Source organism: Scophthalmus maximus, chromosome 18, assembly GCF_022379125.1.
Source record: "Scophthalmus maximus strain ysfricsl-2021 chromosome 18, ASM2237912v1, whole genome shotgun sequence".
Classification (NCBI taxonomy): domain Eukaryota; kingdom Metazoa; phylum Chordata; class Actinopteri; order Pleuronectiformes; family Scophthalmidae; genus Scophthalmus; species Scophthalmus maximus.
Genome location: NC_061532.1, coordinates 18,283,280 through 18,307,500, shown reverse-complemented (window position 1 = coordinate 18,307,500; position 24,221 = coordinate 18,283,280). Strand labels below are relative to the sequence as shown.

General features: G+C 44.4%; 3 protein-coding genes and 1 long non-coding RNA gene across 12 annotated transcripts in view; 3 read left to right on the top strand and 1 right to left on the bottom strand.

The window, feature by feature from the left end:
- Window positions 1-2,272, top strand: part of LOC124849598 — a 3,128-nt gene extending 856 nt beyond the window's left edge. The window contains exon 3 of the long non-coding RNA XR_007030110.1: window positions 479-2,272. This is a non-coding gene — a long non-coding RNA (uncharacterized LOC124849598). The remainder of the gene's footprint in view (window positions 1-478) is intronic.
- msra (methionine sulfoxide reductase A) overlaps window positions 1-16,857 on the top strand; it is a 22,137-nt gene extending 5,280 nt beyond the window's left edge. The window contains exons 2-6 of one of the 2 annotated variants that reach the window (XM_035616903.2): window positions 6,130-6,198; window positions 6,916-7,035; window positions 8,872-8,976; window positions 9,916-10,022; window positions 16,034-16,857. In XM_035616903.2, coding sequence (XP_035472796.2) covers window positions 6,130-6,198; window positions 6,916-7,035; window positions 8,872-8,976; window positions 9,916-10,022; window positions 16,034-16,204 — 572 coding nt within the window. In that variant the 3' untranslated portion in view covers window positions 16,205-16,857. Of the gene's footprint in view, window positions 1-6,129; window positions 6,199-6,915; window positions 7,036-8,871; window positions 8,977-9,915; window positions 10,023-12,669; window positions 12,771-16,033 lie in introns of those variants that run through there. The other variant, XM_035616904.2, reaches the window with a different exon arrangement.
- The window catches only part of LOC118289828 (12-(S)-hydroxy-5,8,10,14-eicosatetraenoic acid receptor-like), a 40,312-nt gene that overhangs the window by 10,455 nt on the left and 5,636 nt on the right, over window positions 1-24,221 (bottom strand). Inside the window, exons 3-4 of one of the 2 annotated variants that reach the window (XM_047328757.1) lie at window positions 23,083-23,689; window positions 15,424-15,456 (exon numbers count right to left, since the gene is read on the bottom strand). In XM_047328757.1, coding sequence (XP_047184713.1) covers window positions 23,231-23,689 — 459 coding nt within the window. In that variant the 3' untranslated portion in view covers window positions 15,424-15,456; window positions 23,083-23,230. Of the gene's footprint in view, window positions 1-15,423; window positions 15,457-23,082; window positions 23,690-24,221 lie in introns of those variants that run through there. The other variant, XM_047328758.1, reaches the window with a different exon arrangement.
- The window catches only part of si:ch211-140l13.3 (serine/arginine repetitive matrix protein 2), a 29,614-nt gene continuing 24,473 nt past the window's right edge, over window positions 19,081-24,221 (top strand). For 4 of the 7 annotated variants that reach the window (XR_004786256.2, XM_035616893.2, XM_035616889.2 and 1 more), the window contains exons 1-3: window positions 19,140-19,287; window positions 20,212-20,489; window positions 20,830-20,926. Coding sequence is in view for 6 of the 7 variants with exons in the window: in XM_035616893.2 (XP_035472786.2) it covers window positions 20,274-20,489; window positions 20,830-20,926 (313 nt within the window). In the remaining variant the exon portion in view is untranslated. Of the gene's footprint in view, window positions 19,100-19,139; window positions 19,288-20,211; window positions 20,490-20,829; window positions 20,927-24,221 lie in introns of those variants that run through there. The other 3 variants (XM_035616890.2, XM_035616887.2, XM_035616888.2) reach the window with 2 other exon arrangements.

The following is a 24,221-nucleotide window of genomic DNA, read 5'->3' as shown; positions in this document are numbered from 1 at the left end:
AAATACGAAATCAACTTTACAACCAATCACGTTGCGATCTCTTATCCCGTTGTGGCCCAACAACAACAACCATAGCTCTCAATGTAGATACTTATAGCCCCCTAACCCCCTCCCCTTCAACTGACAGATGGAAAAAAAAGAAAGTGAAAACAAAGAGCTAATGAAGAAGTTAAAGTTGTCCTCATCACTGCCGAGTGCAGATGTGTTCAGACACCCAGCAGCTGGCGGGCGCCTCTCTCTTCATTAGCAGGTCGACTTGTGGCTGTAAATCATCATTGTCGCTGCTCGCTGTCGTGGAACGGGTCATTTTGTTTGATAGGGAATATATATTCGCAGTGACGCTTTGAGGCGGATGTAAATATCAGGAGATGGTAATATGCTAATGAGGACGAGATTTGTAAAAATATCTATTTTTTTATGAATTGAAAAGTTGTTTCCTGGCATTACAACAACCAAATATCAAACATTTGATTTGCAGGTGGATCTACAGCAGGCGAGTCTGATGTTGTGAAGCGCCTCTTCTCGACGTTAAGTGAAGATTGTGCGAGGTTATCCGGTTCAGGCGGGGCGCTCAACTCCATGTCCATCTCCCTTTTTGTCACAGCCGTCACCATGACAACACAGAGAAGAATGCCAGTATCCAGTATGAATGAAGGAACGAATGTGTGTTTGTGCGTGATCCCATCAAGCCGGGGCCCCTTTTTGTTGTTTGCGCCCTGGTCTGATAACCTCGACGGGCGAACGTGACGGGGGCAAACGTGACGTGCATAACCTATAGACCGAAGTAGAAGGAGGGTGGAGATGACAAGATGGAGGGAGACGGAGGTTAACCGCGATGCCACTCAAGACGCTTCCGACGTTAATGATGTCTGAGCCCCGAGCAGATTCAACCAAGACGCACGATAATAATACGAGATCGGATTTCCGATATCGATACATCGGCCGATATATCTGACAATGACTCCTAAGATGTTGTCATCACACCTTTGTGACAAAGAAATGTAATTGAGGCTTGTTATTTTAATTTTAGAGCCAGTGGCAAACAAGGAAAGACCTTGATGAATTGAGGAAGTGTGCGCGCAGACGTCCCCTCCCTCACATTCATGAGAGTGTGCGAAGGCCAGAAAGCCATTACTGGAGCGAACAGACGCAGCCAGCGATGGTTCAGATTCCGTGTCTGAAAGGCTCCAGTCAATCAGTCCACCATATCTCTTCTTTTTTTTAAGTGCAAAGTGCATTAAGTACTATTTCCTGCCTCACTGCTAATGGCTCAGACTGATTGATCGAGTCAAACACACACACACACACACACACACACACACACACACACACACACACACTGCTGTCAATCAAGCAGATGGTAATTCAATATTATCATACATTATATGGTATGTGCACTTTGCTGATCAGGAAAATATAAACCCCTGAATCAGGGTTTCACACATTGACGACGTCCTTTAACTTTTATTTATCATTTAAAATATATTTATTATACTATTCTGATGTAAACATTCATCTCCAGGTAATTGATGGATGAATCTCTTCATTATTTTCTCAATTTAACAACAAAAATAGGTGTCGTCTTCAAAAGTTTTAGTTTTTTTTTTCAACAGTGCAAAACATTCTATCGAAAAAGAAATGTAGAAATTCAGCAAATTGAGATACGTTTCGATGTGTTCGTGAAGCAGGAACCAGGTTCCTTTTTACCTAAAAAAAAGTTGCCAGTTTCAGTTTCTGAACTGAGACGATTTTTGGCGTTCCTTAAGTTCTGTCCTCCACATTTCTTCACACGACTCCTGCAACGACATCGGACGCCCACTTTGTTTTGACGACCTGCACATCTTCAATTCTGTAGCGCAGCTTCCTGGAGATGTTGTCCTGCGCTCTGGCGAGTTTGTCGGCAGCGGAACGATTTACAAGGGAAGGATAACTCTGATGGCTGTAATGATGGGCGGCAATAAAAAGATGACGATGGCAATCAGAGCAGCTGATTGAGAGGCCCAGATGGAGAGAGAGAGAGAGAGAGATGTTGTAGAGGGAAGATAATAAGAAAAGGGGAGAGATGAAGAAACCAGGCAATCAGAGAGGGAGACGAGGAGGAGAGGGTGGGGGGAGGTTACTGTGTAGATTTAATTGCAGTGCAGTTGGAGCAATCTTTTCTCTGTGTGTGTGTGTGTGTGTGTGTGTGTGTGTGTGTGTGTGTGTGTGTGTGTGTGTGTGTGTGTGTGTGTGTGTGTGTGTGTGTGTGTGTGTGTGTGTGTGTGTGTGTGTGTGTGTGTGTGTCATATGAGCGTGTGTGTGTGTGTCGTATGAGCGTGTGTGTGTGTGTCGTATGAGCGTGTGTGTGTGTGTCTGTGAGTCGTATGAGCGTGTGTGTGTGTGTGTGTGTGTGTGTATGTGTGTGTGTGCGCGCAGACTCTCAATCTCCCCCAGCCAGACATTAGCTGCAGTGTTCATTCATCACTGTCAGGTCTGGAGCTCCGGGGGGGGGGGGGCTGTGTACGTTCAGCCCCGTGGCTGTAGCTCCTCTCCTGGCCGTGGCAGCGCTGCGAGGCCCTGGTCTGGTCCGTCGGCCACTCAACGGACCAGACCAGTAAAAAACAATATATTTAAAAATAGTTATCGCTGTGCTGACCTTCGCTTCTACTCTGCTAACCCCAATAAATAAAACAGATGGCTTCAAACCAACGAGTGACGTCAGGCTGGGTTGACGCTCGGGCCATACAAACGCATATCACACGACCACCCACGGTGTGAACAGGAAGCAGGAAGCAGTCGGTCGCTTAGTTACAGAAAATACTACGAACGAGAAACAACAAATGGCGAAAAGAACGAGCGGGGATTTTATTTTTCTTGGACTGGCGGCGTGGTGGGAACGGAACTGGCCTTCACCGCCGGTAGACGTGAACGGCGTGATGGAGAAGAACCAATCAGGAGGTGACTGCGTCATCGTTTCTCAACAGTTTTTCACAGTTTTTTCCAATCTGAAATGGGCCGAGCGGCGTTTCCAAACTTCTCCGTTTTAGGCGCTCGCAAAGTCTGTGTGGACATGTGGCGCGAACGTAGCGGCAGTGATGCGTTTTAAAACGGTAGCGTGCAGCAGGAGTGTGGATGTGACGCAGGAGCCTGACTCAGCACTTTGTTCCCAGGGAGCTGAGTCTCTGATGTACAGACAGTTGGTCTGCTGGTTGATCTCGGATTGGGAGAGAGGACGTAGTCAAACTCAGCTCTTTTCTTTTTTACGCCCGTGTTATAAATCCTTACGATGCAAATTCACAGAATCAATAATCCTCGTATAGTGACGCAGCGTAAACGTCACGTTCCGAGCGATCTGTTCATCTCGTCTTTAACTTGCAATATTTTATAGACTTCAGCTTCGTCTTTTTTCTCCATTTTGTTTCCGCGGCTCCACTACAGAAAATGAAAAAGTGATGAGGGGTGTGATGAAAGGACGGGGAGATAAAACGGAGAGAGTGCCGAGCGCTGATTGGGTGATTCCGGAGCAGTTCTGCCTGCCTTCTCACACACACACACACACACACACACACACACACACACACACACACACCCATTAGTGCTGCTCTATTTCAGCTCAGGCGTGCATGTGTGTGTGTGTGTGTGTGTGTGTGTGTGTGTGTGTGTGTGTGTGTGTGTGTGTGTGTGCGCACACAGATGTCACCATGGATAAAGGCCTGTCCTGTGATCAGGCTTATTATTGTGACAGGATTTAGGGAGCTCGAGGAGCGTCTGCGAGGCAGGCATGTCGTCACACACACACACACACACACACACACACACACACACAGAAAGTGGCTTGCTGCCTGAGTGTCCTGAAGTGCTTTCTAACCTCGTTCACTGCTCTTTACTGCCATTTTGGAGACGAGTGTTCGCCTGTACGAACTGTCAGAAACTGGCATTCGCCGCTGAAACAAGCGTCAGTCAAGGAAAATAATCCTCCTCTATTCAATAATGTCTGAGGATCTGATCGAACGTAAAGTCTGAAGTATTTCACCAGAAGAAAAACAATGTTTCGTCTTTGTAGTTGCACGTCTTCAATGTTTCTATTGACTTCAGTTCAAATGCAGGTTAGAACAAAGCTGCGGAAGTACAATAAACCCTTAGTCACACACACACACACACACACACACACACGCGCGCACACAGTTGCATTCGACACTCACAAAAGAATATGAGTTCAGTTAATCAACAACAAGAAGCGTTTGTTATCGTTCCCGGTGAGATAATGATGACCACGAGAACCGACATTTCAACGGAGCACAGCTTGAAATAATAACGCACCAGAAAATGCTGCTGTATTTTCCCCTATATATTTGTGTGTGTGTATGTGTGTGTGTGTGTGTGTGTTTGCGTGCGTGCGTGCGTGCGTGCGTGTGTGCTTTACAGTGAATATAGAGAAAATAGATGACGGAAAGCTGATTTGCATCTCCTACTGCTACCTGTTGTTTTATTTATCTTTATATCCTTCTCCATGTACAGTTCACACACACACACACACACACACACACACACACACAAACACAAACACACGCAGAGCTGTTACACTATTTAGTATTCGGTCTGGACTTATTGTCTTTCCCCCACTGACATTTACATTTAAATTGTGTGTGTGCGTGCTTGAGTGTGTGTGTGTGTGTGTGTGTGTGTGTGTGTGTGTAGCCAGTAATGAACATGCCGTCGCTTGTCCCTGAAGGCATGTTCATTACTAACACACACACACAGAGCGATGATGTGAGGGGAGGAGGGGGGGAAGGAGGAGGCCGAGCATTCGGACCAGTAATAAGATGGAGGATCTCAAATGTTCTTTTTCTTTTTTAAATCACGGAGTGTTGCAGGTTGTTAGAGGCCGTCTGTGCCGTAATTTACCCGCGACTACATTCTTACACATCGCTTCTCGTGAAGCGGAGTATATTTCATGTGTGTTGTACGTCACATACTTTATAAATAAAGTTTCATAGTACCATTGGGCCAATTGCTCATATTTCTTTTCGCCCTTCCACCCTCGCTGGAGCATTCTTTTCCCCCGTGTGGACTCGTAGCTAGTACTGTGTTCGGTACCAACAATGGCGACGCCGCACAACGGAGGCCAAATGAACAGGAGCGACGAGAGACCGGAGGTGAGGAGTTGTTTCCTCCTCCTCCTCCTCCTCCTCCTCCCGATCAAAGATGGCTGCTGCTGCTCCAATTTAACCTTCCTCCCTCTGAGGAGATGAGAGGAGTCTGCCTGCGTGACACCCGCCGCAGGATGAGACGCTGCCCCTGTAATCAGACTAACAACATTTGTACAGATTCATACAGAAACGTGCATTTATATTCCACACCTATCACGTTATTATTGTGCGTGTGTGTGTGTGTGTGTGTTTGTGCTGCCACGACCCATCTGGCGGCTGCTGTCTATAAGCATGCTGCTGCCCCTCATGACAATTACGCTTCCATGCATAAAGAAGATGGTGTGTGTGTGTGTGTGTGTGGGGGTGTGGGTGGGTGTGTGGGTGTGTGTGTGGGTGTGGGTGGGTGGGTGTGGAAGGAAGGGGCGGGTTGTTCAGAGGGAGGATCCAGATGTTGGGTTCATTCTCGTCGTCCTCTGCCCCGTTCCATTTATTTTAATCCCATCTCCTTCCCCCACAGCATTGTACAGCAAGCCATTTGCACACGCGCATACACACACACAGACACACACACACGCACACACACACACACACACACACACACACACACACAGCCTCCAGCATGCTGTATGTATAAGGCTGATGCGTGTTAGCGCAGCCAGGTGGCTCAGTGGCCTCACGCGGTCCTCGTGCACCTCTGGCTCTGTGCTGATTGGAGTCAATTCAGCTGCTACGAAATTATGCAGAGCTGCTGCTCACCACTGTTTAAGTGGGTCACCGTGTGTGTGTGTGTGTGTGTGTGTGTGTGTGTGAGTTTTTGGGTTTCTTTTTGTGCTTGGTGCAGGCTCATTAAAAATGCAATGTTTGTTTGAAACGCACTGTTTCTCCCACACGACGGCTCATTAATATGGTTTCATCCGATCAGTCTTTTCGGTGTGTGGGAGAATTTAACACCGTGTTCGTCACCTGCGTTAATGTTTGCCCGTCTCACTTTCTCCTGCAGCCAAACACAACGCGAACGGCAACAGGACCGTTCCACCGTTTCCGGAGGGGACAGAGACGGTCGTCTTTGGTAAGAGTCGGAAAACCTTCCCTGTTTTTATTCTGTCACAAAAAGATCGACTTCAATAGGTTCAAATAACAATAACTGTGTGAAAGTCGCATTGAAATAAAAGACCTAGTAAACACTAACATTGTAGTTAATGTAGGCCAGGCTCGTCTCATTATTACGAATTTGGCGACCATTGTTTTTATATAACCCTGCGTTCCATTGTGCCTCGGAACGTGTAGCTCCGAGGTCAACCTTACGACTAGAAGGGGCGTTCCAGTGGCAATTTCCGACTCTGAGGTGGGTAATTCCATTTTCCCAGATTATAGTGGAACAATAACCCCCGACTTCCGAGTTCCGTGGTATAATGGAACGTGGCCTAAATACCCAAATAAAAGCGAACCATATCCGAACTCCGTCTTAAGGCACCGATGCACCGAACGTCTGGACATTTTCCAGAACTTTTCCTGCCGGCCCCTTAATAAAATTCCCAGAAAATGTCTTGAGTGAGCCCATGTGAGAAGATTCATGACGAGCGAGTGGGAGGCGCCGCCCCTCACCTGAATTTTTCGGATAGTTTCCTACTATCGTTAGGAACGCGTCTGACTCGGACAATCTCCTGCTGCTGTTCTCGTTCGGAAAATGTCCCGACCCAATGTTCCACACTTTGACGAGACAGCTTCATTGTCCGTTGAGACGTCACGTTTCTAACATGAGTTTTCTTTTTTCCGGTTCTCGAAGGTATGGGCTGTTTCTGGGGAGCCGAGAGGAAGTTTTGGAGACAAAATGGCGTTTATTCCACCCAAGTGGGCTTCGCCGGAGGATACACTCCTCACCCCACCTACAGGGAGGTCTGCACAGGTAGCCTCCGCATCCTGACACACACACACACACACACACACACACACACACACACACACACAGCCCACTGGACAGTGTGTCGTCTATTGAGAGTCAATAGAATGTGGAAAACAAGGCACACACACACACACGCACGCACGCACGCACGCGCACACACACACACACACACACACACACACACACACACACACACACACACACACACAGTGCGAGTGAATCATTCTCCCCCAGGCCCTATTATACCTGGAGCCTGGATTAGGAGGCTATTGATGCCTGACCACTGTGAGCAGCCTGTGTTTGTGTGTTTGTGTGTGTGATGCGTGTCCAGACCTCCCAGTGACTCCTGCAGCCGGCCAGTAATGAATCCATCATTAGACCTGCACCACCGCCACCTGTCTCTCTCTCTCTCTCTCTCTCTCTCTCTCTCTCTCACTGTCTGACTTCAGAACAGTGAAAAACAAGTTTTCTGTCAAAACAAAGTCTAAGAAAAGTTTCGTCGATTGATTGATGGGAGAGTTTTTTTCTCCCGTTAGACCGCAACACACACACACACACACACACACACACACACACACACACACATTCTCGTCTGTTAATGCTGCAGACAGCAGGTGGCTGTTTATAGTTTGAACGGTCACGTTCAACTTTTAGTGGGGAAAATAAAACGATGGAAGAGTTAATGAGTGACTCAAACACAGTCAGCTGCTCACGTTTAAAATCACGACCTTAAGATGGTGTCAGATAACTTTGCGGTCACAGAAAAGATCCACTGCAGCTTTTATTTGTCTTATTCTGGTTCCACCCCCTAACCGCTTCATTTCTCATCCCGTCCGAGATGAATGTATTCCTGCGAGATCGACCCGGTGAGCGAGGCATTCATTTAATATCGACCGCTGCTTTGTCTCCGTTCGCCAATATCCACCGCTGGAATCCATAACTCCTGATATTAAAAAAGTAATAAGACGAGAGAGAGTGAGGGAGACAGTGACGGGAGGAGTGGAAGGAGAAGGAGAGACCGGAAAGGAAAGGAAGATGAGCTTCAATTGCCATCAGTCCGTCTGCAGGAGTCATCGTCCTAGAATGACGTGGAATTTTTGTTTAAGTACAATTTTTAAAGTTAAAGCCCCAGTGTGTAATTTTTACATAATTTGTTGGCGGCATCTGGTGGTAAACCTGCAAACCGCAACCAACTGAGCAACGACAGGGGATACTTTATGGCGGCGCGTGGCTGATTACATTTCCGGTTTCTGGCAGCGTCTGAAAATTCAATGCGAACGCGACGTATTCTGGACCGTTTTGTGCAACAACCGGAACTATATTTAACTCATTCAAAGTTGATCATACATATATGAACACGTAGTTATGGACAATATGTTCGATTTCTGTGGATATGTTCTTCTAAATATTACACACTGTAGTTTTAATTCTTTTAATGAACCCAACGTCAACTTAGTTGCGTCTTCCAGGGCTTTCAGTTGTTTTCCACTGGTCTTCATCTGCCAGTTTGAGTTGCTTGGTTGTCACTCAATAACTGTCCACACAACAGTCTCAACTCAAGGTCCACTTGTTTCCGGAGCTTTCAACCCTTACAGCTGAAGGGACGGTTTTAATATTCAAGAAGACGTCAACAGTTCCACAACAACTTTCCAAACTCTTTTCTGGTGATGAAGACTGCGTGACAGGTCGAAGGCTTGTAAGAAGCAAAGTAAGGAGACCGTGGCGCCATTTTCAAACAGATGGCTTCGAATTCCTTTACATTCCCCCCACAGAAATGTTGGTGACATGATTGATCAGTGGTCTTTGTCTACGTAAACTCACAAGTGTTTTATGTAACAGGTGGAACAGGCCACACGGAGGTGGTGAGAGTCGTCTTCCATCCGGACAAGACCAGCTTCGCCAACCTGCTCAAGGTTTTCTGGGAAAGCCACAACCCGACTCAAGGTACGACTGCGGGGAAACCATGAAGGAGAACAGGAAGTTATAGTTTGTCTGACGATTAACAGAATTTAAAAAAAAATAACGGGTCTGATTTCATTAACCCGAGTAGGAAACCGCGTTGGCAGCTTCACACAAAACCCTGTTTCTAGAAAAACTGTCATAAGACAGTCAGTGTTTTTAAACAAGCTTCCAGTTTATTTCAGTTGTCAAATGTTAATTATCATGTAAAGAAACTGACGGTTGACCTTGTGACCCAGATGTACTGTACGCTAACTTAACGTGCAGTTAGGAATATTTCAGATGTGTTCGATTGACCGACACACATACACACACACACAGACACGCACACAGACACACACACACACACATACACACACACAGACACACACACACACACACACACACACATACACACACACACACACAGACACACACACACAGACACACACAGACACACACACACACACATACACACACACAGACACACACACACACACAGACACACGCACACAGACACACACACACACACACATACACACACACAGACACACACACACACACACACACACACACACATACACACACACACACACACAGACACACACACACAGACACACACAGACACACACACACACACACACACACACACACAGGCGTGACCTTCGAAACCCTTCGAGCCGATCCAAACTTTGTGGCCGACAGGCCCGAGCGGCCGACGCCTGTAACGATGAAGATGAATATGTGATGAAATCATCATATCACAGTCAGGAGAGGAAGAAAAAAAAGAACCGTGTTCAGTTCTGCCAAGACAGACGAGTCATATTTTTGGAAATGCTGCCAGCTCTTGTGTTTTTAGAGGATGTGAAGTTCTCTCTCTGCCAGCATGAAGGCACCTCATGTCAGATGAAATCCTTTAAACGTCTGTGTGTGTGTGTGTTGCAGGGATGCGTCAGGGGAACGATGGTGGGACGATGTACCGCTCGGCCATCTACACCTGCTCTAACCCGCAGCTCGAGGAAGCGTTGGCCTCCAGAGATCGATACCAGAAGGTAGAACAACGTCTCACTCCGCTCCTCTTTTATATCCTCTCTATTTAATCTGACTCCGTTTCCCAGCAGCCCCCTCTGCTGCCGCTGCACGTCCTTCCGTCTGTCCTTCAGTCTGTATCAGCAGCAGATGGACACTTAATGGATTTGTAGGTGTGTGTGTGCATGAGACCTTCGCCACATATATATACCCGTGGGCTATTCTAAAGTGAACACACACACACACACACACGGAACACAAAAGACCTGTTCACACACTCTCTCTCTCTCCTGCTGAGACTTCTGCACCACCATCCCACCAACAGGGCTTGTTGCCATGGAAACTGACGGAGGAAGAGGCCATTCTCTTCTACTCTACTCTCTTCTAATCTATTCTATTCTGGTGTCGTCTGGTCTTTTTGTTCTCTGTGCATCGTTTCTCTTGTTTCGTGTCCAAAACCTCGTTTCTCTCACCGGGATATTTGACTCTTGGAGCAAAAATCCCCAAAGCCCTTCAGTGGAGACGCAACCATCTCAGTGTTCTGTGGACAAGTACGGTTATTTCATCGTACTCAAGGTTTTAGTTTAAACTATAACATGTGTTGCTGAACAAAAGTTCCAACAGGAAGGAGGAGGGAAGATGTGGGAACGTGAGCTACCAACTTGATAAAGATGCTTCAGACAAAACGCTGAGAGGTGGAGAATGAAGGGAGAGGGGGGATTGAAAAATATTAAAAATAAAAAGACATCTCATGGAGATGCACACAATCATAGCACACTTTAGTTCTTAGGGGGCAGCGTCCGCAGTAATGCCGGCGTTGTACCGGTCCGTTCGCGGTGAAGACGGAGCCGAGGCGCGAGGCAAATCTTCCGATCTACCGGCCGGTCTACGTTCCCACTCTCACCTGTGATTCATGAGCTCTATACAAGCAACCGATGTGTGTGTGTGTTTTTTCAGTTATGGCCAGAGGCTTTTATCCATAATGGTCATAGATTGACAGATGCTCCCAACAATTTTTCTGTCTGTCTCTAAACTGTGACGAGTAGATGGACGGATTCTTCTTCTTCTTCTTCTTCTTCTTTTCCTTCTCCTCCTCATCATCAAACCGTCACGTCTCCATCAAAATCTCTCTGCTGTTTGTTTCCTCTTTTTTTTTTCTTTCTTTCTCACCAGATTGCCTCCCCCACCCTCTCCCATCTGTGCGTGTGCGTGTGCGTGTGTGTGTGTGTGTGTGTGTGTGTGTGCGAGCAGTTGGCCTATAGCAAACACACTCCATGCCAAACCATCTGGGCCTAAAATCTGTCCGCCACAAAAATCGCTTTAGTTGCAAAAGTATCAAACAAACACCCACACATGCACACACCGAGTTGGGGTTTCTTCGCATTATGTTTTGGCTTATTTTTTTATTACATGTTCTTAACTTTGTATCTGGTCACAGATATGAGCGTTTCTGTGCCAGAGGAACCACGACGTCTCAATGACTCTGTCTTTGACTTCCTCCTCGCGTCGGCACCGTCCCGTCTCCAGAACCAGTTTAGGGCGGAGTCCCTTCGCTCGTAGGGCCCCGTACTGTTCCCTCGCCTCCGCAGTGGCAAAGGAAACAGTAACCGCTCGCTCCTTCTTCTTCTTCCTCCTCCCGAACAAAGTGAAAATGTAACAAAAAAAATAGAGAAGGCATCACGGCAGCAGCGGATTTTTCCCAGGACACACCTACCTACCAGACACTTCCTGAATCCTCATTAATATCCGCTCTGATCCTCAGAGTCTACTCTCTCTCTTCCGGCAATGCTTCATACACGCGAGCATAAAAAATGTAGACGGAACGGAGGACGGAGTGAAAACGCAGATGGCAGAAAAAGTGAAGGTATAGAGAGAGAGAGAGAGAGGAGGAAGAGGAGGAGGAGGAGGAGAGTGGTTCATTTGGTTGTGAGGGTATTGACTTCACCACCTGGGTTGATTGTATTGTTCACACGGAGAGTGATTGGGGAATTTGGTGTGTGTGTGTGTGTGTGTGTGCGTGTGTGTGTGCGTGTGTGTGTGTGTGTGCGTGTGTGCGTGCGTGCGTGCGTGCGTGCGTGCGTGCGTGAGTGAGGTACAACAGCACTGCAGATAATTACCTCGCAGGCGGCTGGCGGTTTGTCTGCAGCATGAAAGGAGCCTCTCCCTTTTCTTCTCCTGCCTCCGACCCATCATTAGGGTGTGCACTGCATCTGAAACGGCAGATGGAAGTGGTAATAGTGTGTGTGTGTGTGTGTGTGCGTGCCTGTGTGTGCACGTGCGCATGCTTGCTCTATGTAATAATGTGTGCTCGCTCTGTGGGTGCGAGCGTGGTCCAGTGTGTCCTCATTGTTCTGGCGTCTCTTTCCCTCTGGTGAACATTCATACTGTACATCTGCTTTTCTTTCCTCTTCCTCTTTTTTTCCTCCTCTTCTTTGTCTGTGAAATCCCTCTCTGGCACTTTTTTAAACACGGCAGATTTCACCTTCCGTTCCATTTCTTCTCCTCTCTCGTGTATCTCGTGGGTGCTTATCAGTGTTTCTTTCTTTCTTCTTCTTCTTCTTCTCCCCCCCCTCTGCCTTATACCGGAGCAGTCGAGGTATTTGCATTCCAAATGAGCAAATCCACTTCTCTGACATGCAAATTAATGGACGTGAATTATGCATTTCACAGCAGCAGCAGGCTGCGAAACACGGCGGAAGGGAGGAGGAATGTTTGAGGGATGCCATTAGACCGGTGTAGAGTGGAGAATGCAGCCATTTTGGGGATCACAGGTAGCGTTGGACCGATGTCGCCGCTCATATACACGATGCTGTGAGCTTATATGTATTATCCTAAAGGAATTGTCCATTAAAATGTGTTAAGCATGAAATACTTCTCCCCCTGTAGAAAAGAAAGGATGCTCTGAGAAGACTGTTGACGGAGAACTGTCGCAGTTACAGCGGATTTCAACGGCGACCTGAAAGTATAATCTTGAAGCATAAATCACACCTGGCAGTCATCTTCATTTTTAAGATCCAAACTACAAACACACTGATCCAGAAATGTCACTTACTACTATTTAAATTTCAACTCGGGGACATTTTCCAGGAAAAGTTCCGGAAAACGTCTGCTGCAACATTTAACTTCCAGTACGAGTTATGGTCGCGTCCGTGTTGTTGGGCCACAACACGATCAGAGAAGCGTGATTGGTTGTACAGTAGATTTGTTTTTTCCTTTTCCTCTCGACAGTGGCAGATATTTAAATGTTGCAGGAATAAAAGCGAGAGAAGAGAGAGAGTTGCCTACGTTGACGTGACGTTAAGATTTAGTGATTATTTGTTTTTGAAATCAACGTATTTGTTTCATTTTGATTAGGTCATAAAAAAAAAAAGAAGCTGTCGTTTGGTTTGTTTCACTCGAGTGTAGAATCAAAGAGAATACACGAGATGTTGCGTTCGACACCTCTCTGCTTCAGGTTCCCCTCAGAGTCTAAATCGAGCGTTTGATCTCCATTTGTGACGGAACTTTATTCAAAGATATCGTTTTACCAATTTTTTTTTTCTTCTTCTTCTCCGAGTCTGAAACAAACGGCCGTTTTGTCGATGTTAAAATTCACGCCACCTTCAGTGGCTGCAGATAGTTTTTCTGATCTCAGCAACTCACGTGTCAACGGGTTGATTTTGAAATATTCTTACTTAAATTCTTTAAAATGTGTATGTATAACATAAATGGTTTATAATGGTTCAGCTGGTTACCAGACCCCTCGGGCCCAAAAATTGATTTGAATCAAGTCTATAAACCATATTCATTTCTGCACTTTAGTCTGTACTTTATGTTGTTGCCTAGTACTATTTTTAGTTATTTTGTTCTATATCCACAAACCCTCTGCATATATATATAAAAAAATCCCTCTTTCCAGCCCGAGTCTCAAAGTGCAGCTTCGACGAGGATCCGCGTGCCGGCTCACTGCTGCGTCCAACCCTCCGCACTACTTACTCAGATTGAACAGCGGCGTCGGTACAGTCGTGGAGGGAAACGGCTGCACGGGAGCTGATGAATCAAGCAGCGGGGAGCGAACACACGTGTCCATTAACAGAGCCAATGTCGGATCGCTCGTCTCGCTCGTCTCGTTGGCGTTTTCCCCCGTGGGTTCGTTTGCTGACACGTTTCTTTAAACAACTTCCGCGCGCTGACGTCCATGAAGTCAAAATTTTGTTTTCTCTCAAACGATTAACTCTCACTAACTATTAGAGGCACCAACGTGTGAAATTACCCACCGCAGCTTTAGGGCTGATTGTTGCTGGGTCTTTTTTTAAATACTAAAAATAAACAGAAACTTTTTTATTATTCCCCCGAGGAGTTAATTCCGATTCCGACTGCACGTGAACTTTAAACCTGTTTTTACAAAATGATGCCAACACACTTTTTTACTACTTATATGTTTCTCTGCTCTTCTGTCTCTAGTGTTAGTGTTGTTATGGACGATCGCTAAGTTTTTCACTTAACTTTCAATGTACAGTCACACGTTCTTTTTGTTCTTCAGATGAATGTTCGTGTTGCGTTCGGCTGCCGGATCGTTGATATCAACTTACGTTTGCTCGCACGAGTAAACGCAACCGGACATCGGGAGAATATCAACGCTGATTGGCTTTTCGCGACATTTTGCGTCGCGTGAATATTTCGCTCAAATTCAAATACTTCTATTAAAGCAAATGAAGGATTTCTTGTCTTATGGTGCGTTCACACCGGACGCGGTGCGAAGTATTAGCACGAGTACATTACATACAAAGTCAAGGGGAATAGGCGGCAAGACGTGAATTTAACATTATCGAGTCGGGCGACGCAAAATATTCAAAAATGGGTCATAAAGTTCTGTGAATTCATAGAATTTTTTTAACATTGAAAAACACAAGTGAAAATCAGTAATTGAAATTTTGAAGTGTTGAATTCAGATGCAAAAAAAATCAGTAGTAGAAATTCAGTGCCTTTTCAATTTCAAAGTCTGGTGAGACGGATTCGCTTCCATATGAATGGAGCCGATCAGTCAACGGTCAAGGTCGACAAAAAATATTGTCCGAAAAACATATTTTCCAACATATATCTCCTGAAATACAGAAATCAGAAAGGTGTTCCCCATCACATGACGATGAGTGTTGTCATGAAGACGTCACAATGACGCCATGCAAAAATACATTGCTCACCATTTCAACAACTCGTCACGTCAGAGGCTCTGGGTTTGTGTCGGTGCAGAAAAGGCAAAGCATGTAAATGGTGAAACCCGATTTCACTCGTCCACCCTCCGCGACGCGATTAAATAAAAGCTTTTCCATAAACATACACACATGCTAAAAAAATAAATCATCCAGAAACAACCAATAGCGATAAAAGTACCATAAGAGTGTGTGTGTGTGTGTGTGTGTGTGTGTGTGTGTGTGTGTGTGTGTGTGTGTGTGTGTGTGTGTGTGTTTGTGTGTGTGTCTCTTCGTTCTCGCCATTTCTCTTTGTCTTTTAATTTATCCACTCGCCATCTGGTCGAGTAATTTTCATCACAAGTTATCACCAACTGATTCAACTGTGTGTGTGTGTGTGTGTGTGTGTGTGTGTGTGTGTGTGTGTGTGTGTGTGTGTGTGTGTGTGTGTGTGTGTGTGTGTGTGTGTGTGTGTGTGTGTGTGTGTGTGTGTGTGTGTGTGTGTGTGTGTGTGTGTGTGTGTGTGCGTGTGTGGGTACCACCCCCCCAGAGCTACACACACGCTTTCACATAATCACATTAACTCCATCTCATATTTGAAATGAGGCCCCCGACACGTTCAGTCAGACGATTCCTGAGGTGGAGTCGCTTTGATGCAAGTGCACGAAAAAAAACAAAAAAACAGGTCATCATGGAAACAAAAAACGGAATATCTGCATTCGTCTTCAAAAACACACACAGCAGCATTGTAGAGATCAAATGATACTCCGATTCCCATCATGCTCTCTGCGTGTGTTCACACATCTCTTTGTTCAGCAGCTTTGTGTCGTTGCCTACCCATGAATCTGAGCGTCTTCCTCCCCCAGGTACTGACGGAGGAAGGATTCGGTCCGATCACCACGGAGATCGCCGAGGGCAAGACGTTCTACTACGCCGAGGATTACCACCAACAGTACCTGAACAAAAACCCTGACGGGTACTGTGGCCTGGCAGGGACGGGGGTCTCCTGCCCAATTGGGATCAAGAATAAAGCGTAGACCGCCGACGAGAGTGCTTTATTCTTTTGAATAAAAGCTTTGAAAAGCTTACGGATGCAAAAAACTAATCTTTGGCTTTTAGATCGGAAGGAATCACGGCGCAAGAAAGTCCGAACCAACGCTCGTGTTTTTGTCGCATCGTTTTCATTTGATCCGGTTAGTTTTTGGTTTCACGTTGCCATTTTGACGCACTAAAGAGCGCCGACGGGTTGCCTTTTTCATTTCCTTTCTTTTTCAGCTATCTGCCTCAACTTCCTGATAATTGGTCCGAAATTAGGAAACCGAGCCGTGGTTCAGTTTGACCGCCTCTTTTGGTCGCAACAAATTGTGGTCCGATGGTCCAGAACCGTGGTCCGAGGAACCTTTCACGCCTGCAATTTTGGTTTTCGGACCAAACAAGGTAGATGTTAAAGCTGCGTTCACACCGGACCGCCACAAATTCTTTGTAAATTCTTTGTAGATCACATACGAAGGCGATGCAAAGACGCAACTAGACGCAAATTTCGCGTCATTGAGTCGAACGACGAGTGTAGCCCAACGCTTTTGAATTGTAGCCGCAGATGAAAACTGTGATTCATTTTTGCTCAGGCTGCTTTATAAATTATGATGCGTCTTTTGAAAGTCTGCAGAGGAATAAAGACGTTAAAACCCTCTCCGATCAGTTGCTCGGTGTCTTTTCTGATTCTTGACACACGCAGTTCAAACATCACACATATATATATATATATATATATATATATATATATATATATATATATATATATATATATATGCATATGCAGTTTTGAAAGAAATTCATAAGTAAACGATTCTTCTGAGTATCTCTCCCACTCAGATGATAGTGCGTAACCACATTTGGAGATGCAGGGGGTGTGGCTTGACTGAGAGCTCGACCACTGCACGCCCATCTTCACCTGCAACCTGCATTGGACGGTACCAACTGTCAATCACAAGGTAGCCACACCTCAATACATGCATTTACTCTAAATGGACCATAATGTACAAAATGAACATCAAGACTTGAAACTATTGATTGAACGATAAACTCCTCAGGAAAAAATGTTTACTGACGTTATAAACCAAGTGAGAAGTAGAAGAGTCGTTTTCTCATAGACTTCTATAGAAAAACAACCAGTGGAGTCGCCCTCTGCTGGTCAGTACACAGAAAACAAGTTTTTGGCAGGTGCGAATTGGCAAAGCTCCATGTGAAGCCCGTGGTATGAGGAAGTCACAAAGGAAGAAGACATCATGAAATCATGACACCAGGATGCTTTAAACTTTAGATTATTTGACTTTGGAACAAACTGTAGATGTCATGATCAAATCTTTTGTTAATTCCTGCTCGTGTTTGTTCTATTGCGTTGAGTTGTGTTTTTTCGGGGGCAGGACTTGTTGGACGACCTCCTTCCTCTGGTCTCTGCCCCGGAGCCATGCTCCAGTCCGTGACTCATCTGTCACCGCCGCTACAAAGTGTGTTTGTACAGTATATGTGTATGTTTTGATGGTACAGCATGTAAACACACACACACCAGCGGGAGGAGGCCGTTGGTTGGGGCCAGGCCCCTCGGAAGGCTTGGCACCAACCATCGCAACGAGGAGGAGGAGGAGGAGGAGGAGGAGGAGGGGATCAGTCTCTTGGTGGATGGCAGAGCGCCACCTTGGATCTGTGCTGTGTTGGATCACCTCCACCATGCGGGGCTGCAGGACCGTGGACGGACGGACCGGACCGACCGGGGCTTTGAGAGCCAGAGCTTTCTTTATTTTAGAAATGGAGCTAATGGTTGATGATGTAAAGTACAAATTTTCACGTTTGCACCTTTGAATTCACATCTACAGTTGGACTGTGCGTCTTTCCGTAGACAGACGATCAATTCACCATAAGAGGAGATAAATCTCATTGTCTACATGAAGAACTGAAAAAGATTGCATCATTAATTAATTTAATTTAATTTAATTCAATTCACCTTCATCTAATGACTACTCTAAGGCCTCCTCCTCCTCCTGTACCTGTCTGTGGTTGGACCACTTGATTATACTGCCACCCTGTGGTTCTTTTCAAATAGAACCGGATTTGTGGATTTTCTTCCCCATAAGAATTCATTTATGAAAAAAAGAATGATTTACTAATGCGTCAAGATCTCATGAGAGATAGTTGTAGCTTAATGTCTTCTTTCAACTCTTAAGTCTTTAGTGTTTTTTTCTTCTTTTCATTTGTCCTCTTTCTTTTGAAATACAGTTATTATCATTATTACATAGTCTGTGAAATATGCCAAAATAAACCATACTTCCTCAAAACCAAATTTCCAGAATCTATATCCATCCTGCTCCCTTCAATCTGCAGAAGCGTGAGTTTTTTGTGGGCTACAAATCCATAATTATTCACAATTTTGGAAATTGGAATCGGACGTGGAATCAAACCTACGGCGACAACCTCAATGTGAAATCTGACTCGTGTAACATTTTAATCATATTTCTGTTTCAAGCTGATAAAAGGCATACATTTTCTTACACATACACATTGCTCATATATATATATATATATATATATATATATATATATATATTTGAATTTTATTGTTATTATTTTTTTTGTGTATCCTGACTCAATTAAGGAAGTAAAAAAATTAACATGACTTTACTCACCGTTTTAAAGATTTAGGTTAATTTTATTCAACAAATTCTTAAACTTCATTTCTACCTAATAAAATATTTTTTTATATAAAAAAATATATTTAAAATGTATTTAATTCGAAAAGACACGGTATTCATTTGTTAAATTATTTTTTTCCTTGTTTTAAGAAAATGAGAATTGCCTAATTAGAACGCATTTATTTTGAAGGGTGTCACCGGATGTGCGTCGCATGCTCGCCACCGGTCACCTGTGCTGAATCAGAGGTAAAAGTTTATCTTTGTATTTTCAGACCCACGTTCAGATTCAGTTTAATATTATTTAAATCTTTGGTTTTTGATGAGTAATATTTGCGTTTAGTTGATAAACCGAAACGTGAAAACAGGCGTTGAGACGGAAATGACGTGAACTGTAGCAACAGTAAACTTCCGTCAACTGTCACTCAACTCGAAAGGTAACGACGTCAACGTCTGATCGAATATAAGATTTCTTTTTAAATGTCACCTGCTTAAAATTATCCAGCAATTCTTTTCGTTATCTTTGTGAAACAGTTGACATAGTTTAAGGTTTTCAAAATTTTAGCATTATCATTAAATCAAACATTATATTTCATGTTTTCTTTCATCTGTTTTTATTAACGTTATAGGTGAGCCGAAATAAAACTGACGTTCATCTTTAAATTGTGCCAAGTTTAAAATGAAAGTTTAACCACTTCTGTACACGATTCAATGACTGTACGTTAAATTTATAGATTTTTCAATGTAGTTTGGTGCATGTTGAGTTTTGAAACATGCTAGCGGGCTACATGCAAGTCACAAAAACACTATAAACTTTAAAAAAAGAAAAGAAAATATGACCATTAACATTTATTATTATCTGCTCTGAAGATATTTCCAGATGTATTTATTGAAGTTGTTCATTTCAATATCAATGCAGTGACTAGTCGATATTTGATACGAGTGAACATTTTCAAAAAGTTCCTGGTTCTGGCTTCTCAAATATGAGTTATGAATTCTTTCTTCGTCTCAGTGTACATATTTATATATTTATAAAATGACTTTAACTGCAGTAGTCAAACCTACAGTAAACCAGCAAATTACACTGATTTATACCCTTGTTTTTTTTACTCCATAAACATTGAATGGTTAATATTTTGAAGGATAGCATATAATTTTTTTTTATTTTTAATTCTATGAGGCACATTTAAAATGTTTTCTGATGTGCAAATCACAAAACACACAAGAGAATGTGTCTGGTGATGTTTGCCAAAATATTTATTGCACCATATTTTCATATTAACATGCGAAATCAAAGCTTGTTCGTTAATTTTCATCTCACTGTGGCGTCCTACGTGTTCGTTTTGTGATCTGTTCCGCAGCTTGACGAAAATAATAACTGGGAGTTTTCTACGAGCCATGATGTGACTGTCGCCCCCCAGCGATGTCTGCGGAGATACACATGGACAGGACGAGTCCACGCACAGATCCAAGTCGGTCGCTTCGCTCTCAGGCGTCTGCTTCAGTGGCCACCTCTGGAATCAGCGGGGTGGTGGAGCGCCAGGGCCACGGACCGGGCCTGTCGGCCCCCAGGGGCCCTGATGATTCTGTCCCCATGGATGCCGACGCCTCTCGGACCACAAATCAAACCGTGCAACAGGTACGTTGTTACCCTATTGTATTTCACAAGAGATCGAGGATCAGAGGACGAAATACCAGGATTGATAATGTACCCGTGAACAGCGGGTGTCCTCTCTAGAGCTGTCACTGTTTCTCCAACAGCTCAGAAAGAGCTCAACAAATGAATGTCTTCTATTTGTGTTTCGTCAAACTCTTTAGTTCACTTCTTCCTCTCGCCACCAGGCGGCAGCAGAACATCCCAGATCACACCGGGCCTCCTGGAAAACTGCACTGGCACGGCCGGCGGCGATTTGCAATCTGGGGCCAAGTTCTTCATGTTTGTATGCATGATTTTTCTTTTCTTTTTCTTTTCTTCGCAGGCTGCAGATGGTCCGTGCGAGCTGGTCCAGCGGCAGATCGAGCAGATCCACAAGGTTCTGCAGGAGCAGAGTCGACTGCTGACGCTGCTTTGTGCAGGTCAGTGTCGGTGTCGGGGGGGTTCACACTCCGGTGCAAAGATCCCTTAAAACTCTAAAGAGCAGATGTAGTTTAGTGAAAATCCCAAATTCCTTAAAACTTGTTTTTCAGTTAAAGGTGGAAACATTTCAGGCTTTAAACGGCAAAAACAACTTTGAATAAATCTGGAAATATCTCCCAAGCAGATAATAATAAATATTGATGATCTTTTTTTTCTTTTTTAAGGTCTTAAGTGTTTTTGTGACTTGAACGTGGCCCGCTAGCATGTTTCAAAACTCAACATGCACCAAACCTCATTTAAAAATCTAGAAATTTAACGTACAGTCATTTAATCATAAAAAAATGGTTTAACTTTAATTTTAAACTAAAAAATACCACAGGCAGAATTCCAAGAGCAAGAACTGGAGCGACGGGCAGATTCCAAAATGTTGAGTAATATCTGGAAGAAAAAAAACAAAAAACGTGGTGGGAGTTACACAGAGGGGGAAAAAACACAAAAAACAGTGAGAGCAGATGAAACTGGTTTGAGAGATTCTTTACTATACTAGTTTGGAATAATGACTAATAAGAAATTAAGAAATTTCAATATATTCAAGTAAAGACTGCATAATGGAAAACGTATTAATCAAAGCCTGGTGTCTAAAAGATAAATTTACATCGAACACATTGTCTTATGTCCTTATTAATAAAAACACGACCCTTCAAATTCATGTGCAGAACTAAATGTTGAGTAACTTTAACGGCCGTGCACACACACACACACACACACACAATGGCATTTTTTCGTCTGAATGACTTTCTTGTACATGTACGAACTGTGACACGTCCTCATTTGTTTGGCACCTTTATCTGGAAGCGATAAAAGATTACGACATGTTATTGAGAAGATTTATTTCACACTGATGTTCAGCAACAAAACAATAAAATAAGTGCAGCCTCTTTCAAAGACTCTTTAACTTTATATATACATATATATATATAAAAAATAAATAATGTAGGTTTACAATTTCTGTATTTCTGCAGACTTCACACACACACAAGAAAAAAATAAATCAAATGCACTCAGTGAAGTGTATTTGAATCATAATTTTGGTCATTTATTTCTGAAAATACAACTAATTTGTGGAGAGTTTCTTCACGTCCACCTACACCTGCGACCGCGCACCGATGGGACGGCACCAGCTGTCAATCACGCTGTATCCACGCCCCCAATACATCAGCGCTTTATCGTCTATTTGACTCTAAATGAACCCTAATGTACAAAATCAACATCATGCTGTTATTGGCGAAGACTTGAAAATAGAGACTGAAACATAAGCTCCTTTAGGGAAAATGTTAACTGTCGAAAAAACAACCAGTGGAGTCGCCCTCTGCTGGTCAATCGACAGAATACAGGAGTAATGTTATGTTTTCAGTTAAGGGGATTTAAAGCTACAGTGATTAAAATTTAGAAGAACTTATTCACAGAAATTGAATATATTGTCCACTACTCTGTGTTCATATACGAGTTAAATATAGTTCCATGAGGCGGTCACTCGGTTGGTTGCTGTTTTGCAACTTTACCACCAGATGGCGCCAGAAAATTAAAGAGACAACAGACAACTTTGGTGCCCCCCTAGTGGTTACAGGTGGTATTACTGTTTGGTCACAGGTACTTCTCCTCGGAGCTCCTGAGGAAGGTGTCCCAACGTGAAACACATGAACCTGGAGTTTAAGGTCTGATCTTATTAATAAGTACCCGCTTGTGTAACTGACTGATCCACTTTAAAGAAAACAAACTGCATGTCCTTGTTTTAAAGCCTCTCAAGACCCCGAGCTCTCGCTGATGAGTCAACGTCCGTCAGAGGTTCACTCATGTTTTTGTCTCTTTTGTTGCTCTGTCGAGAGGGTTCTTTGTCTTTTGCAAGGTTGAGTTGACGTGTTTTTCATCGCCTCCTTTTTCTTTGGTCACGCAATTGGATGACGCAGCTCCTTTGTGTCGCTGTTGCATTTCTCGCGAAGGCCGCGTCCCGATTGGCCAGCAGAATAACGCGGCGGAAGCAAAGCTTGTGGGACCAATATAAGCGCGGATGGTGTCGTTTTTCTACCAGCATCAGTTTTATCACAACGACAAGTCAAAGCCAAAAAGTCTGATCTGCTGCAGTAGCTGGAAACACGTGTGTGTGTGTGTGTGTGTGTGTGGGCGGGACCAGTGGTTTTGCTGCATCCGAGAGGCCGAAGCATGAACGGTGAACAGACTGCAGACGCTCCCCCGGATAAAGTTCTGATCACAGGTTAAGAGGAAAAAAAACCCCCAAAAACAGGTCATTTCTCTAAAATGGGCAGAGAAAGGTTTCTAGTGCCGGAGTTCGTCGTCGTGATCGTCCCCAGCCCGAGGTCGTACTCCTGCAGCCTCTTCTGGAGGAACGTGGGACAGAAGGTGGACACGTACGCGTCCTTGAAGCCCGAGTTGCAGAAGCAGTAGACGAGCGGGTCGAGCAGGCAGTCGGTGTACGACAGCACCATGAGCCCGTCGTACACCTGCACCACGATGTCCTCCGCCGTCTGCCAGTTCTTCAGCCGGACGCTCAGCAGCACCGCCCGGGCGACGGCGCACGGCAGGAAGCAGACGGAGAAGACGACCACGACGGATATGACCAGGCACGCGGCCCGCCGCAGCTTGGCCTTCTCCCCGACCGTCTTCTTCCTCAGCCGGTTGACGATGCGCACCGTGCAGAAGACGAGCACGAAGAAGGGGATGATGATCTGGGAGAAGAAGACGACCTTGAGGACAGGGAAAAAGAAACGTGACTGTGAGTACGATGGGCACGAACCATCGGAGAGGGAGTTTCCCTCACGTCTCCACGTCAAAGAGTTTTCTAATGTTCTGCAGAACATTACAACCTGATATCCAGGACTGCAACTAACGATCATTGTCATTATCGATTAATCTGTGGATTACTTCCTTGATTAATTGATTAGTTGTTTGGTGAAAAATGTCGTTCCACACACCAAAGATATTCAGTTCACTGTCGCAGAGGAGCAGAGAAACCAGAATATAATCACATTTAAGAAGCTGAAATCAGAGAATTGAATGACTGTCGCAGCTCTACTCATATCTAGACATAGAATGAAATGCATTTTCAAAACTGGATTCTGGAAAAAGAAAAAAAAATGCTTTCTTGTAATTTTCCAAAATGAAATTTAACAAGAATTGTATCATAATTTCAAACATTTCCCCACTCTGAATAATAACCATTGCCATTTTGGATTAATTACAACTGTTTTGATCAGTTGGCCGATTGTTTGGTCTGCG